Source organism: Chaetura pelagica, unplaced genomic scaffold, assembly GCF_000747805.2.
Source record: "Chaetura pelagica isolate M959 unplaced genomic scaffold, ChaPel_1.0 scaffold436, whole genome shotgun sequence".
In the NCBI taxonomy this organism is placed as follows: Eukaryota; Metazoa; Chordata; class Aves; order Apodiformes; family Apodidae; genus Chaetura; species Chaetura pelagica.
The window spans coordinates 3,773,302-3,790,031 of record NW_009953651.1 but is presented as its reverse complement, the minus strand read 5'-3'; the positions used below and the strand labels follow the sequence as shown (position 1 = coordinate 3,790,031).

Genomic DNA, 16,730 nt, shown 5'->3' with positions numbered 1-16,730 from the left:
GCAGGAAAAAAATAGGAAAAAAATTCTAATCAATGATGATGAACACAAAATTCCTGGTTTCAGAGTATCAAACCAAAGTACCAAAGTAGATGGAACAACCATTCTTTCAAAATCAAACCAAGAAGTTCACAAAATTTAAACAGTAAGTATAGCTGAAGGACCACACCATGCAGCTGCATTTTGAGACATGGTACCAACACTTTGCCTATATAGCTGTGAGTCAACAGCTATACACACCCACTGCTAAAGTTAATGCATGGCATTTGTCCCCGCTGCAAGAATTCCTCTACCAGCCACAACCAAGTAACTTGCCTTTCAGAGACAGGCAAAATACTTGCAGATTTAAAAAGATGGTGGGGTGGGAGACTGGAAATCAAGATGTGGGTGTTCATGTATTGTTGCACAGCATATTGATGAAACACAGGCAAATAACTTAACTTCAGTTTTCCTCTAAGCTTGCATTTGTGCCTTGCCCAAGATACTGGGACATCTATTTCATTGCCTTTTCATCCTCTTCATTAGGGGATGAAGGGACTCAGCAGTAACCAGTGTTGCCAAAAAAGGAAACACACCACTAACAACAACAGTGACAAACATCAAAAGCAGTTACCTCATCTTTAGGAAAGTAGGGTCGTATGGTGTACACTTTGGAAGTGGGTGTTAATGGAGGTGGTTGAAAAAAGAGGTCATTTGCCCCATCAATAGGCAGCAAACGCTGTGAAAACAAAATACTTAATATGACTGTATGAACAACAAAACCTATCACTCTTGGGTGTGCACTGCAGACTCCCAAATTAACATTTGCTACTTGCAGGCACCCCAGAAGAAGGTGGGGTTGGTATGCTTTACAAATGCAAAGACCTTATTTGAATAGAAAATATCCAATTGGTGTTTTAAAATATGCAGTTGAAACAGCACATTAAGAGTCTGTTAATCTTATCTGCTTTATACTACTTTTTACCAATCATATCTACACTGTCTCTGTATAAGAACATAGAATGTCAGGAGGAAAGGTTTGGTCTGAAGAGGGTTAACTGGCCAGAGGAGACGCTTTATCCCAAAAGCAATGCGCTGATTCAATTTGCTGCGCGCGCAGAGCACCTGTGAGGGGGGAAAAGTACAGCGTCTGAAAAATCCATGAACAAATCTGAACATGGTATAAACAGCAACTTAAGAACATCTGCCAATTTGTTGCAACAAAGCACAGTACAGCTTTATTTAGAGAGGAATAAAAATTTGGAAGACTATGGCTTTTGCTCATGGAATTCCCAACGGCAGACAAGCGTGCGCGTATTGTGCAATTGCGGGCGCAGATAAAAATGCTGTGCGACCTGCAAAGAAACAATGTGAAATGTACAACTAAAGTCGCGGCGCTTCGCATGCGCGTGGGACAGGCAGCATCTCCTTGAGAAATTACTGTAGAGAGGGGAGGAAAATTATTTTAAACTAAGATGTAGGGCTAATGGGCTTTGGACCAGAAAGCCTTCGGCAGACCAATCCTTCCAGACCTCTGATGTGCAACAAAAGGTTTCTCATAAAACAAAGAAAATGTCATTCAGTTGTGAAGTCATATTGATACCTGGAACTCTCCTGCTAGACCACCTCTAAAGGCCCAGGGTTCTTGGTCTCCACTTAAGAACTGTGCTGAAGATTGACTACGACACCCTGTTGAGATCAGATCCAAGCGGAGAATGTTACGAGAAGGGGGATTTCCTGGGTGTCTAACATGTCCAAAAAGCTAAACACACACTTGTGGAAAAAACTCTCTAACTGAGCTAGAATCCAGGGCTGGGGGGCTGAGGCTGTAATAATGTATTATTTATAAACACTTTGTGCTTGCGTGCTAATTGGCAGTATGCCAAAATTGTTATTGCCTATAATCAACTAATCTAAAAACAGGTGAGATGACTCAAATAACACCTCAATTCCAGACCAGAAGGCACAAGAATGGTGCCAAGTGCGATTATATAAGCTTCCCAGATATTTTGTACTTTCTTTTTTTTTTGTATATTTGTGGCAGAAACATGCACTTTATCTATGAAAAGACGACATCTTGGAAGCTACATGGCTCAATAGCTACTAAAATAAATTTGAGATTAAACAAATGCCATTATCACAGCCCCTTGAAAAAAAATGGACCTTTCTGAAGTCACATTTTAGTAATGATTGTTTCTAATCTTGTCAGAAAACTAGGACTGGCAATATTTGCAAACAGTCCAGAATAGTTCAGGCAGTCAGGACAGGTATGAAACCATATTCTGGCATGAGAATATGCAGATTTACATAACCCAGGCTGTACCTTCACTATGCTGCTGGCAAATTAAAAAGCTACATGGCGTTAACTGAGTTAGCTCACAATTTAAGCAGTACACCCTGTCGGCGACAGATAACAGTTTTGCTTTCAGCATCCTTATTTTTGTCTTCCTCAAGCATATCAGATACATTAGGGTCCCTGCTAATCAGTCAGCCACAACAGGCCCACTGAAGCACTCAGCTTTAGTTTACTCAGCTTTAGAAAAGAAACTTCCAATAGCTGTTTAACTTTAAATACTGTTCTGCCAGCAAGGCACTACAGCCTTCAACAATCAACACAAATAACAATTACGTAGGTAAAAAAAAAAAAAAAAAGGCATGGTAACTTGGGTGGAGATTTCAATGACCTGCCTAGTTTTCTGACAAGATGAGCAGCGCAAATACTTTTTCCTTTTGTGGACACCAATATACCTCCTGTTCAAGTAACAGTCTCAGATCAGTACAGGCAAGTATGTTGTGCTAGTCAGAGAGTCCCAAAGTGTGCCAAGTTTGACATTTATGACAGTTTAGGAATATGTTAAATACAAACTACCCTACATACGATAAATTCCAAAAACAATCAAAGCATAAGAATTTGAATTTGGTTTACCCCCACATTTGAGAATTCTCACTCAAAAAGATACCCATCACAATGAGGTTTAGTCAGTAACTTGGAAGACAGTGTCTGTCTGTCCTTTGAGACTACAACTTAACTAGCACTTCCAATTATTACAATAAAGAGCTGTGTGAATGAAGAGCTGTATAAATGAAAAACATAGTTAATGCCTTGGTCGCTGCGCAAATGTGACTTCAGTTCATGCCTATTGCACACCTAATCTATCTGAGCTGCCTCACAGACAAAACCTTTCCATTTTAATTAATTAATGACGACGCGCTGTGAACATCTGGCGCTGTCCATCCAATAGCAGTAGAAACTTGTGCTGAGGGTTCTCCCATCTGTACACAATGGGGAAGAAGACAATAGAAGTCATTAGTAATCCATAGTACTGTACAGCCACACTAATTTAAGGGACTGAATGCTAGCTGGACTTGGGAGGAGAGGTGAAGAAAGTGAACATTCAGTGGACCATTGAGCACACCATTGTGAAAACTAATTTGTTTGGATTTGTAACGTACTTACTAGCTTTACATAATTACGCCTTTTATCAAAAACCTTTGCTCTATATTCACATTAGTGATAAAATGCAAGCTGAAAACAAAAGCATCCCTTCTCACGGAAGAAACATTAGCATATGAGCGTTAAACTGTCAAAAACACTTAAAATTAATTTCTCATGTAATACTAGTTTGAGTACCAGAACAGAACAGTACCAGAGCTGGCTTCTAATGTGAACTATTCAAAATACTGGATGCATTTAAAGATGTGAACTGAACTTTACAGGGACATTGAAAACTGAAGACCATTTCAGCTGAAATCAGTAGGTAGAATGACAATTCTAAAATGTAGTCTTCAGTTGGGTCCTCAATATTCAGAAATTACAAGAATTGCTGCTCTCTTCTACAGCTTTGGCCTGAAGCTTTAAACAGATTCAAAAAGTGAGCATTCTTTCTACCTAAAGGTCAACATTCAGCAAGGACAGTAAAGCTGGGGGAGTTGTGTCATGCTGGTCTTGAAATTGCACAAGACTAAAGTTTTTAAACAGCATCAGGCAGAGTTGTTAACATACTATAATGCTGCAGATTTCTTCCCAAGCTAGTTTTCTTCTCCGTACTTCACAGAAAGCAGTCTTAAAAGCTCTTCTTTATCAACCATATAGGGATATTTAATAAGCACAAAGCATAGAAAAAGTTGTTGAGCATGGACTGACTCGATGACATAACAGGCCTTCTCTGTCTGTCCCTGCTTAAACCTGCCAGTGTTTAAGAGTATCATTTAAAGACAATCCAAACACTAGGATTAGAACAAGGCTGTGTAATGGTTGACCACTGTGAGGTTTGCGACAGCTACAAAAAGTGTGACGTGAGACCACCAGCTTTGCTGCCTGCTGTGTATATCATCAAGCAAGTCCACAGCATATTCCTTATTGAAACCTGGAAGTGAAATGAGGTCACTAGAATTACCCAGGCCATGCTGGTGCTATCTGCCCTCTTAGGATCGCCAAAAATCTTTCAGGAAAAAACAAAACAAAAAACACAACAAAAAAACCCAAAAAGCCACACATTAAAAAAACCAGAAGGAAAAAAACCCAAAAAACAACCTGTTTCAAGATCAGTTTAAGTCTCAGACTATATGTTTAGAGAGCTCCATAATTTCCACCCCTTATCAAAAAATGATTTAAAAAAATAAATAATTTGGAAACCTTTAAAGGAAATTACTTTGCACCAGAATAGCCTTACGCTAAAGCTCGCATGCGCACAGGGCCGGGAGGATCAGCTTCCTCTTGGCCAGGCCCATTGAAAGGTCGCTTCTGCAATTCTTCTGTTGAAGACAGCAAGAATGTTATCAAGACAGAGCAAGCAGCAGATGGCTGATGTGGTCACATTTCGTAGTGTCATTTCCAATCTTACACCAGGGTATCCAAGGAGTTACATGGCATAGAGTCCAGTGTGCATTCAGTCAAGAGTAAGTTAAAGTCAACACTTACGTGTCAGCTGAGATTCAAGTTTCATTAGCCCAAGAAGAAAATCAAGGTCTCCAATCTTAAACATCCAGCAGGCTCCTTACAATACTAAAGCAAATTCACAGCAAGCATTGCTTCAAATAGTGAGACAGGAAAACCTTTAAAAGAGGGTCAAACGAGACCCCATGTCCAAGAAAACACATTTGCCTACTATTTTGTTTTCCCCGTGGGCTAATTAAAAACAAACAAAAAAATACACTATCTGGGATTATAATGGCTCCCAATGCACCTACCTAACCACTGCACAAAAGATTTCACCATTGACATAATACTCTTGATATCCCAGACGTAGGAGTACATGTCATAAAGAATTGTTCTGTTGGCACAATTGGAGAGACGAGTGAACATCCCCATCACCAAGCTGCACATCTCTTCAAACTTGGCTGCTCGGTTACGCCATTCTTCTATCTAAGAATGGAGGCAAAACACCCACAAGATCAAACACATCATTCTAGAAATGTATTCTACATATGGAGGAGGATAATACAATTCATTACTTCACACATGAAGACTACCACATCACACATGACTCACAGGTACTCTCTATGGCTGTTAGAAGTGAGGCCAATGTGGGGATCACTGGTCAAACACAGTCACCAGACTGCCTTCGTGGCACTAAAACAGGGCTTAAACCAGTAGATTCCACTGAAGGAATAAAAACTACTGTGATCTGAGGGTAGTTACACACTACCTTTCAGCTTTTAGGAAGCTGAACACCAGTCTCTACTACAGAGAAGAGATAACACTGCTCAGAATTTTCATTGAAAAGGAAACAAGATTCACACTCACTTTTTCAGCATCCTTTCCTTTGCAATTAACACTGACAACACTGCTATTTGCTCTGAGCCACTGGAATTCTCTCAGCATCTGTGCACCTTTGGGCCCATGTTCATAAGGAAGGTAAAACAAGTCAGCGAGAAGCTGCAAGTCCTCTAATGTCACTGGTTCTACTGTGTAGAGAGGCTTTTCATTTGGCCCAGGCACAAACTGTTCTTTGTTAATTTGCTCATCAGTCTGCATAGGGGCAACGTCGCTACCAGAGTCTTCCTGCATAGACATCTCTGGGGACTTTGATTCAGCTATACTCTCCTTATCGGTATCCATTGGCTTCAACTCCTCTGCCATCTTGGCTTCGGCAATATCTGTCAGTATCTGATTAGCATTCTTGTCTGTATCATCTTGTTTTTCCACCACCATATCCATTGGTTCCTCATCAGATTGCTTCTTCTCCTCCTCCTTCCCCAGGGCTGGTGACTCGCTGCTCAGGGCTGCCCCCTGACTCATGATGGGTTCTTGGTAAACTGTGGTAACCACAGTTGCTGCATTTAAAGAGGATGGTGCCACCAGAGGCCCCACATCCCCTACAGTAGTTTTAGCACCACTGTGGGCCACTTGCCTACCTGAGAATAAGAAAAAGCAAGTTAAGGGTTTTCAGTATCTGCCAACTAAGGTACAAATCAGGCACTTCTGAAAACCATGGATGCCATGGCATCTGATAAGTGCATCTTCCTTCTGGCATTTTGCCTGTTCATTTTTGTCATTGTAATTCTAATTAGAGACTTAATCTTCTGGCAAGTTTCCCCCCCACATAACTGATAAGCAAAGACAGGATGAGAAAAAATGTTGGAAAAATTAGTTAATACTTGTGTGCTGCCAGCAGCATTTCTGACTATGCCATCAGAATAAAAAGCTCTCAAAGTTAACTTTTTTTAAAATCAGTTGATGCAGAGGAAATTTCTTAATTGGATATAGAGCACACTTCAAAATAAACTTAAATACTTCATCATTTGCAAAAATGTCTAACCTAGGAAAAAGGGAGATACTCAAAACCTGAGTGGACAGTCTTGGGCAAACTTCTCTAAACTCACCCTGCCTGAGTAAGAGGTGTTAGACCAGGCAATGTCAGGAGGTTCCTTCCAACATAAACTGTTTGGTGAGAATGGAGGAAGATGACACCTTAATTACTACTCCTCTCCCAATGTTTTTGCTGTAGCTGAGATTCAAAACTCTCCAACAGGTCAAAAAGGTAGCTGCACCAAAGCAGAGTTGGGAGAAGTTCTTCCATTCCACCACCAGTTATCAGAAAAGGGCACTTCGACCACCTCAAACCCACATTTGAGAAGAACAGATTTTACCTCAGATCCCAAGCTTCCATTGCTACAAGAAAGGTGTACAAAGTTGAAAGAAACCCAGCTGGTTTCTGCAGACAGAAACTCAGAAAAATCAAGCTATCTTAAAACCACTGGAACAACAGAGGGTCTTCTGGGGCAGAACTAATGTTTATAATCATCTAAGACCCACTTCAGAAAAGACTATTCCTATTCTCTCAGGTCCCATAGAAGCCTAGAAACAACTGGGACTAGCAAGATGCAGACTCTATCCTGTCAAAGGATCACATGTCAAGGTTGCTTCTGCTGATCAGTCAGGGCACTACAGGCACACTACAGAATGCCAAGCATTCTTCTACCTTTAATAAAATTTCCTCCATTAGCAATTCAAACTGAAAAGTATACAGATTTCCAAGATCTGTAAAATAGTTTTAATCTAAATGCAAGTACTGAACATTTAACCACATATTCTGCCAACCCCAGAACAATAGCAAATCAAACTCACTGCTGTATTGCTGAGGTACCCCAAATTCCTGCAACCATTCTGTTAAGGCCAACTTCAGGGCCATTTGTGGGCTGTAGAGAACATCTGTTTCAATATCTTCATCGCTCCCCTCATTTTCCAATTTAATCTGGATAGAAACTGTACTGTCTTCAGTATCAGCTACAGAGAGAAGTTTTAAAAAGTTATCAGGCAAGTTTCTTTTAAAATAAAAGAAAAATCATGTTAGACAAGGCATTCAAAAGCCTTACTTTGAAGAAGGACAAAGCATTACATTCTAACTAAACAAAATGGAAAACTATGGTCACCATCAGTGTCAACACAAACAGTGTAGAGAAACTAGACATTCTGGCACTCAGAGCCTCTTTTCTGATCTGAACTGCTTCTATTCCAATGAAATCAAATCCAAAGACATAAAATTTGGGAGCTTAAACTGCCTGCTTAGAGTGCTTTTTTATACAACCATAGATATGTCTCAAGACATAAGAAATTCTCTGATAGCATGTGCTACAGATACTACCCAGGAAGTCAATAAAACAATCTAGATACTTCTTATCTTTCAGACAATTGCCATTTACTTATGGGACAGAAAAATCTAGGTGACCTTGGAAAGAAGATTGATAAGGAAAGGCTACAATTATTAAACAAAGCAAAAATCAGTATGCCTTGTATGGTTAAGCATAGATCCCAACAAACAGGTACGAATACTTACTCATCACCACATCTTTTCTCACACCATTCATGTTAGACTTGTACCAGGTTGCAAGCGTGTGAATAGCAACATAGTTGGCTTCAAATTCACAGTTTGGATTGGTCAGAACTCCCTTCAGTCGAGGGATAAGCTCAGTTGACCGACCTTTGTAAGGCCCAAGAAAAAGTCGCTTTTGATCATAATCATTAGCATGAATATTATCCCAGATAACTGGTGCTCTCCTGATGATCTTAGATACTTCTTCAATGGATTCTACTGGAATGTCTTTGGATACAACTTTTGGACCTAAAAGGAAAAACAGGATAATCAGAGAGCTTGGCATACTTTTAAAGATTCACTCCCAAAGCAGCTGGACAGCTTATTTTACTAAATACTTATGAGAAATAATTTTTAAGACAAGTAGGGAATTAAAAAAAAAAACACAACCCAGCAAACACCCAAACAAACAATTTTTACCTGTCCACAACACCTCAATGCCAGGGAGCAGCTTTTCTCCTACAGTTCGTAAATACGGCGACTGGGCAACATTAGGATAACAGAAAGTTCCACAGTACTCTGTACAGGAAAAGAGAATGTTGCTCATAGCAAGGGTGCCCATGTGTGACATCATACCCAACTGTCCCACAAACACACTGACAGAACACCACCATCTGAGAAAAGTCTATAAAATTAATCAAGAAATGCCCCAAAGTCTATAGTATAAATGAAAAGGACATAATGAATGATACTTCATATAAAGATAAAAAAGGAAAGGTAGAAAGTTTATTTAAAATAGCTCAAATGTCAAAATTCAGAAAAAAACTAGGAGTCCATAAATAGAAGGGCAGGCTACAGCAGACAATATGCAAGAGAAATAGAAACCCCAAGAGTGATTATGAAGTGCAAATACCTAAAACATTAACACCAGAACACGTCTTTAAGTTAAAGAGGAGGTGTGCAACAGAACCAAACTACTACAGTGTAAGGGAACAAACAAATTAACAATGATGATAACACTGCTACTGAATTCCATCTTCTTTGCAACAATCCATACTACTGAACATAGTAATTCTCTCTCCCGTACAATATTCTTGCAGGTATAAGAGGACACTTGCAATTTTAAAAAAACTAGTGATTGGACCCATGTGCAAATCATCTTATTTTTCAGTGAAAAAATAAATAAAGCACCTCTGTGAATAGTAAAAGTGGATAATTGTATTAAAAACAGGTACCAAGTGAGCACAGGCTGTGATGTACCTCTATTTTAAAGCGATTCTAACAAAGTCACAGCTAGCCAGAGTTAGAAGCAAAAACACTTTGGTACAAGTCAAATAGCAGCTTTCCTTTAATCTAATTTTCAGTTTAAACCTCTTGGATCATTTTACCAAGTCGCCTTCTTTGCTTGGCATTAAACCTGTCAAGAGATGTGTAGATTTGGCAAAACCTCTGCACATATTTTAATTACTTAAACACTTCCTTGTAAGTAAGTTCATTTCAACAACCTCAAAATATTCCTTACAGCAGTGAGTAAATATTAAACCAGTGTTTCAACCAGTAAGATAATATGCCCCTTCCTTTAAAGCTGATCTAAATTATTAATATCATTTTACCTGTAGGACAGAAAAGGAATGTGTCTGGTTCTCCTAGATATTGATAAATTTCATTTGTGATTGAGACTTGAGCATGAGCAAAGGAACTGAAAACTTCTTTGTCTGCTGCACACATGTTGTGATCAATATCATCAAACAGCAGTGCAAAAGATCTGCAGCCAAACTGGGAAACCTAATACAAGAGACAAGAGGAAAATGTTAATTTTTTTTAATTCTTAAAGCTTTTTTAAAATCAACCCACGGAATTTTTATAAGGAAAAGGTACAGTAGTGAGGGAGAGAAGGCAGGGGAGGCAAGACAAACTTTGGTGGCAGTGAATGCCTATTTCTGACTCACTGCTCTGCTCCTCTCAAAGATTAGACCTCTGAAGGTGTGCAATTGGTTCCAGTTTTAACAATCCAAAGCTGATGTCATAGGACATACATCTGGAAAAATGCTAATGCTGTAATAGCTTCTGGACAAAAGAAAGGAGTCAGTCAGGAAAACAAAGATGTGTATGTCACATCTGCCTCTGAAGGGGTTTACTGTGGATAAAGAGCTCTTGCTTTAGAAATACATCTTGATTTCAAGGCCCTAAAGTACTCTGAAGATAAAGACCCAAGAACAGCCTTTAGAATCCAATAGGAGACTTTTTTTTTTTTTAAATCTAGATGATCCCCAGCCACTTCTGCAATGCAACCCGAAGTCTCCGGATAATATCCTGAAGCAAACAGGGGTCCAAAAAAGCTGTCTGATATTTAAGGATCACCTTTTCCAGGCCCAAGAGTGATGCATTCCAACTAAGAGAAAGTCAGGTAAAACCTCCAGGAGGCTTGCGTGGATGAGTAAACAGCTCTTAGAAAAGCTCAAACTTAAGAAGGAAGCACAGAGAGGGTCAAAGCTAGGGCAGGTACCCTGGGAGGATTACAGAGAGATTGTCCGAGCAGCTAGGGATTGGGTTAGGAGAATCAAATCCCAGACAGAATTACATCTCGACAGGGATCTAAAGAGCCATAAGAAAAGCATCTATAGGTATGCTGGGGATAAAAGGACGACCAAGGAAAATGTAGGCCCTCTCCTGAAGGAAATGGGAGACCTAGCTACACAGGATATTGAGAACACTGAGGTTCTGACTTTTTTTAATCAGTTTTCTCTGACAAGGGCCACAAAGATGATCAAAAGGCTGGAGCACATCTGCTATGAAGACAAGCTGAGAGCTGGGGCTGTTCAGCCTGGAGAAGAGAAGGCTCCAGGGAGACCTTTTAGGAGCCTTCTAGTACTTGAAGGGGGCCTACAGGAAAGCTGTGGAGGGGCTTTTCACCAGAGAGGTTAGTGATAGGACAAGGGGTAATGATTTGAAACTGAAAGAGGGGAGATTTAGACATCAGGAAGACATTCTTCACCATGAGTGTAGTAAGGTGCTGGAATAGGTTGCCTAGGGAGGTTGTGAAAGCCACCTCCCTGGAGGTGTTTAAGGCCAGGATGGATGGGATTTTGTGCAGCCTTGACTAGTGTGAGGTGTCCCTGCTCACAGCAGGGAGGTTGTAACCTGATGATTTTTAAGGTCCCTTCCAACCTCAACCACTCTATGATTCTATGACTTCCACTGGAAGTGTTCAGAGACACCAAAAAACCTAACACTAGTGCTGAAAACATTCAAGAACTAGTGAAAAACTGTGAGAGTGAGCAAGGTAATGACGTTTTCAAATTAAGTAGCACTGCAACTGTGGAAACTGTCACACCTACCTGATCCAGCTTGCGTTTCAATGTGGATACCTCTTTAGGATTGGAGAAAGTGATATCAAGTCCAGGTGAGATTGCATAGATGAACTCTATTTCGTGTTCTCGTGCAGCTGATATTAGAGTCATTAGCTGCTCTGTAAATCAAATCCAAATATTTCAGAATAATTCAACAATTAAAAAGAAGTCTCAGAAATCTTAAGTAAATTATAAAATGCAGATACACCTGCTACCATAATAAAATAAAAATTTGCTAGCATTTCTTAAAACTAGCACAGAAAAGAGCTCCAAATTACTTGGAAGAGTTCTCAGAAATTATGCTAAAATAAATATAACTGTCCTTGCATTGTTATTTTCCATATTACAATTTTTTAAAATATAAAGAATTATCTTTATCTCAATGGTGCAAGACAAATGTGGTTGTAGTCTGTTTCTACAGTATGCACACCCACACTTCTGGAATTATGACTCACTTTTCCCACTTTTGTCACACATACTAAGAGACAATTCAATGTAGTAACAGCACCATGCATGACACATTCACCTACTACTCACATGACTGAAGTTTAGGGCACAAGCAAAAATGCTTTTTTAATATCACTGTGCAGAAGTAGTTGCTTTAAGAAACAAATTCCAAATATAATCTTCCATATGATGAAAGAGAATTATTTTTAGAATATTTAACAATCTTTATTGTTACTGACAATTATTTTGCAGTACCCCTTAGATTACATTTCTGCAGTGCTCCGAAGTAGCCTCCAAGATGGATTATTTAATTTCAAGCGAGTATAATTTTTCCCCTCATCCAAGGAAAATTATAATCCCCACAGGGCAATAAACACTGTAGAGCCCATAAGTGCCAGAGATGGATAAAAAGCCTCACACCAGCTTAAACATGTCTTCTCTGTTCTGACTAAAAAGTCAGAAGCTTCTTTTCTAGCTGGTACTAGCTTTGTTGAGAGAAGAACTGAATGAATCATGCAAAAGGGAATGCTATCTGCTCATCTATCTTTTCTGAAGCAAATAATTTCTACTTCAAAATACAGTCCAGATGTTCAAGAGACAGAGGAATAACTTTCCCTGGTAAAAATAAATCTCGTAAGACAAACCTAAAAGCAGTTTTAGAAATCGTCTGCAGATGTATATAGTAAAAAGAGGTAAAGCCATGCTTGTATGAGAGATCCACGTAATACAGCTGCAGGGTATTAAGAACAAGTCTCCACTCACCTTTGGAAATAGCTACTGTGATTAAATGCACCTAAGCATATGTAGCAATGGTCAATTAATTCAAAAGTCTACTTATAGAAAACACAGAGGGGAAATAAAGACAATTACCCGCTTCCTCCACAGAGTACATTTCTCGCCAGAACATCCTGTGCTTGTAGTCATCCTTTGGAGCATACAGGTATGTATTTAATCCCCACTTCTGAAGTCTATAAACACAGGAAAATAATCCTTCATTGGGAAAATAGTCTATCAATTTAGGAATTCTATGTTTTACTTGATCTAATTCTTTTTTTCTTCATTGAACATTGTGTTATACTATTAAGACACGATAACTTTACGCACAGCTGATATTGGACAAATCCAGTTTAGGCAATAAGGTAAGGTGAATGAACCCCCAAAAATACTGGTATTAGGCAAAAAGCTGCCCTAGGTTAGAACAATACTTCTCTTCAGGCTTAAGTGGAAGATTATGATCATATTGTGACGGAATGTGCTGCAGTAAGAGGAAGCATGACTTGCCTTCTAAAAAGTTCTTTTCTTTGCTCCATAACCCAAGGTCTTCCATAAAATCCTACAGGAAACAAGATTAAAAGTATCCAGTTAGATGTTAGATTACGCCTGCTCCACGAAACATTATATTACAACTCCTGTTTCTCTTCTGCTGCTGCTACATTCATCAAAAAGCTTCCAAAACCAGAAAGGAGAAAAAAAAAATCTAGCTAATCCTAATGCTGGACAGCATTAGGAAAGTGTAATAACCTAAACTGATCCAAAATTTAAATACAATTTTAATTATTTCTTATGATCCAAGCTCTTATAATGTTGGCTACTGAAGCAAATAATTTTCAGAATCCAAAATGTAATCCTGAACATATGCCCTTGACAAGTCAGCATTATTCTAAAAGCAGATTTAACAATCATAGTCTAATTAAACTGTAACTCCAGACACCTACAAAATAGATTTGATTGTAATGTGAACACTGAAAACACTTTAATATATTTACCAGCTCAAAAATGCTTAACCCATGGTACAGATCAAAATGTTAGGTACACACAGAGAGTACATAAATACAGACTGAGGCAGATGATGCATAATTAAAAAAAAATGTGCAAGTGAGTCAACAAAATGCTTAGGATTTTATTCTGTCTATTCAGTGTAAAAGGATTCTTGTCAAAATCAACTTGCAAGTCGGTATCTTAACAGTTCCCACAAATTTACAAGCTAAGAGTACTTATCTGAATAATCATTACTCATCTACACAAGAGGTTTTGTAATAGTTTATATTTAAAGCCATGAAACTCCATGGAAATTGTAACTGCTTCTGGTTTTAAGCCTAATCCTTCCATTCTAGAAACATAATACTTTAAAAAAACACTCTCAATGTACTCTTAGTCAAGTAAATTCACTTAGACATATGTGCAAACAGTTCAACCACAAGTGGGCACTTCAAAACAAAGCTTTAGCTTGGCAACCTGAGCAAAGACCAGAGCCTAAAATAACACTGAAATTTAATAAGCTCTTACAGTCAAACTGCACGGCCACTCAGTGATGAATGATGCTCCTCATACACAAAACTCACAAGCTTCCACAGAACACTAGTTAAAAAGGTAGACAATACCTTCATTTCCAGAATTGTTCATCATTGTAAATCCACAAATATTTGGTCTCAGAGGTCAAAAACACCCTCCTATCACCTTTCAAAATAGATGCAACTGAAGTATTTTCCATATATTAACAAGTATTTCAGTTACTTGCTAAGTGAACAATGCTCTTTTAAGAATCTTAAATCAGGCTTAAGTTTTAAGCATTAGTCTCTCAAAGAGTGATCTAAGACTAAATGGCACCACGAAGCGGGAAAGCTGAGTAACTGCTACTCCACACAAACTGCAAGTGACAAATTGAGGACAGCTAAACAGAGAAAGAAACAAGAGAGCAGTTGCAAGGCGTGAAAACCTCCCAGTTTGTTTCACTCAGAACAAATGTCTCATTTTCACTAGCATTACCTAATTCTGGCTGATGCTGCCCTGAGGAAGCTCAACAACCACAAAAGGAATTAATTAGTATGATACCTAATGAATACCACTTATGTCTCATCGCTTGTTCAGAACACACTTGCTTTATCTGACACTGTTTCAGACCTACTAGCCTAAAGCAGAACAGCGACCTTCTATAAAAAAAACCATGAAAATCAGGTAACAAACTAATTATATCAGACTGAAGAGAACATGCTAATCCAAAGCAATACTTTTCCATCTGTCACCACTTTTCTTAGATTACTAATGTCATCAGCTAATGATAATTCTTGGATCTTTCTAAGCAACTGAAAAACGACCTGGTTTTGTATTTCAGGTTAATACAAAGACGACAGATCATGACAAACACCTCATATCCCAGTTACCATGCTCCCCCCAACTAAAAGCCAGGATATCCTGGAGGCAGAGCACAAGAGCTTCATATTGAGTACTCTCTTAGATCTCATTACTCCCCAAAATAGTGAATTAGATATCTGTCATAAGCTCTTCCAATTATTTGGAGTGCACACCCAGTATTTGGCCAGCCCCCTCTGCCTCCTTTCCTACAAAGATCCAAACACTCCATCTCATTGCTTTAATCCCCATCCTACCTCTGGTCTGTGTTAACCACTGCACTGTGTTTAAGTATTTATCTATGCTTCTGAAGTTAATCCCTGTTTTTCTCTTAACCCTGTAATTCTCTTGATGCACTAAAGAGACAGATGTTCCCACCCACCACCATGTACCTAATAGGCCACAACAGATTTTTCTGTTCATTTTGGGGGGGGGTTGGGTGCAGTTTTTTTAATCACTTGTCTAATTGATTTCCCCCCCCCCCCCCTCCCCCATGTGCACGTCAATGTAAGACTGGAAACTCCTAACTAGTGTTAGACTGCCTCACTGGGCAGAGACCATTTTCTTGCTTTGCATTTTGGTCACTACAGTCAAGAACACCTGCACCAAAATATATGCAGATAAGATCAACAATGTAACTAAGATGACAAGAAAAAAGACTATGGTATACACAGTGGTTCTGATATAAACCTGGATAAGCTGATGATCCATGAAACTATGCTGTTACAATCTGTATTTCTGTTCACTATTGTCTGACTCCAAAGCTTTCAATTTTGCATCTATCTTCACAGAATTAAGTCTATTAACAAAGTAAAGGCATCTCTCTCCACACTGACTGCATTTGAGCTTTAGTAAGTGCTAAAAAATATGGGCATTAACTGGGCTCAGTGCACTTCACACCATGACGTTTGCAGGAGCCAAACGGTCTTAATTTTTTTTAAGATATGAATAAAAGCCATTCTGCAAGCAACGCAGAAACTGACTTAGATAAACCACCTGTTTCACCCTCCATTCCATCTGTTAATAATTTGTTCACCTGCTGGAGATTCATTATAGGCAGAGAAAGAATAGCAGTCCCCAGGAGTTCATAAGAATTCGAGATCAACTATTATGCTAGGAATAAACCGTTTTTTCTTGCTGGCTTTCAGCCTTAGTTGATGTCTCAGAAATGCAGATAAATTCTGTAGTTACTGAAGAAATGCAAAAAAGTCCCTTTATTTTGCAACTTCTGCAACAATTTAAACCTTTTAACGCTGCAACTATACCAAAAGACAGAAAATCACTGCTCTACAGAGCAATAAAAACAGTAAGCTGCAACATGTTCGAGAGCAGGAAGCATTTCATATTGATTCTAGAAGAGATGCCTACGGAATCACCTCTTCCTTTCCCAGGAAACTGAACCTGGGCCTCTGGTGCACAGGAAGAGGCACACGCAGCTGCGATAACCGCACGGTAGATTGCTTTCTCCCTCCTGCTTCCCTCTGAAGATATGTGCTAGGAAGGGAGCCACGGAGCTGCCTCAGCCTCCGCTAGGAATCCCGGGCTCGCCAGGGCTGCCAGGCCTGCCCTCAGC

The 16,730-nt window shown here is 39.2% G+C and overlaps 1 protein-coding gene across 1 annotated transcript in view; it reads right to left on the bottom strand.

The window, feature by feature from the left end:
* Positions 1-13,113, bottom strand: part of MGEA5 (meningioma expressed antigen 5 (hyaluronidase)) — a 19,004-nt gene extending 5,891 nt beyond the window's left edge. The window contains exons 1-10 of the mRNA XM_010000076.1: positions 12,899-13,113; positions 11,570-11,700; positions 9,845-10,016; positions 8,712-8,810; positions 8,256-8,540; positions 7,547-7,705; positions 5,723-6,333; positions 5,167-5,341; positions 1,580-1,665; positions 611-715 (exon numbers count right to left, since the gene is read on the bottom strand). Of these exons, the coding sequence (XP_009998378.1) occupies positions 611-715; positions 1,580-1,665; positions 5,167-5,341; positions 5,723-6,333; positions 7,547-7,705; positions 8,256-8,540; positions 8,712-8,810; positions 9,845-10,016; positions 11,570-11,700; positions 12,899-12,935 (1,860 nt within the window). The 5' untranslated portion in view covers positions 12,936-13,113. The remainder of the gene's footprint in view (positions 1-610; positions 716-1,579; positions 1,666-5,166; positions 5,342-5,722; positions 6,334-7,546; positions 7,706-8,255; positions 8,541-8,711; positions 8,811-9,844; positions 10,017-11,569; positions 11,701-12,898) is intronic.
* Between the last annotated feature and the right edge of the window lie 3,617 nt (positions 13,114-16,730).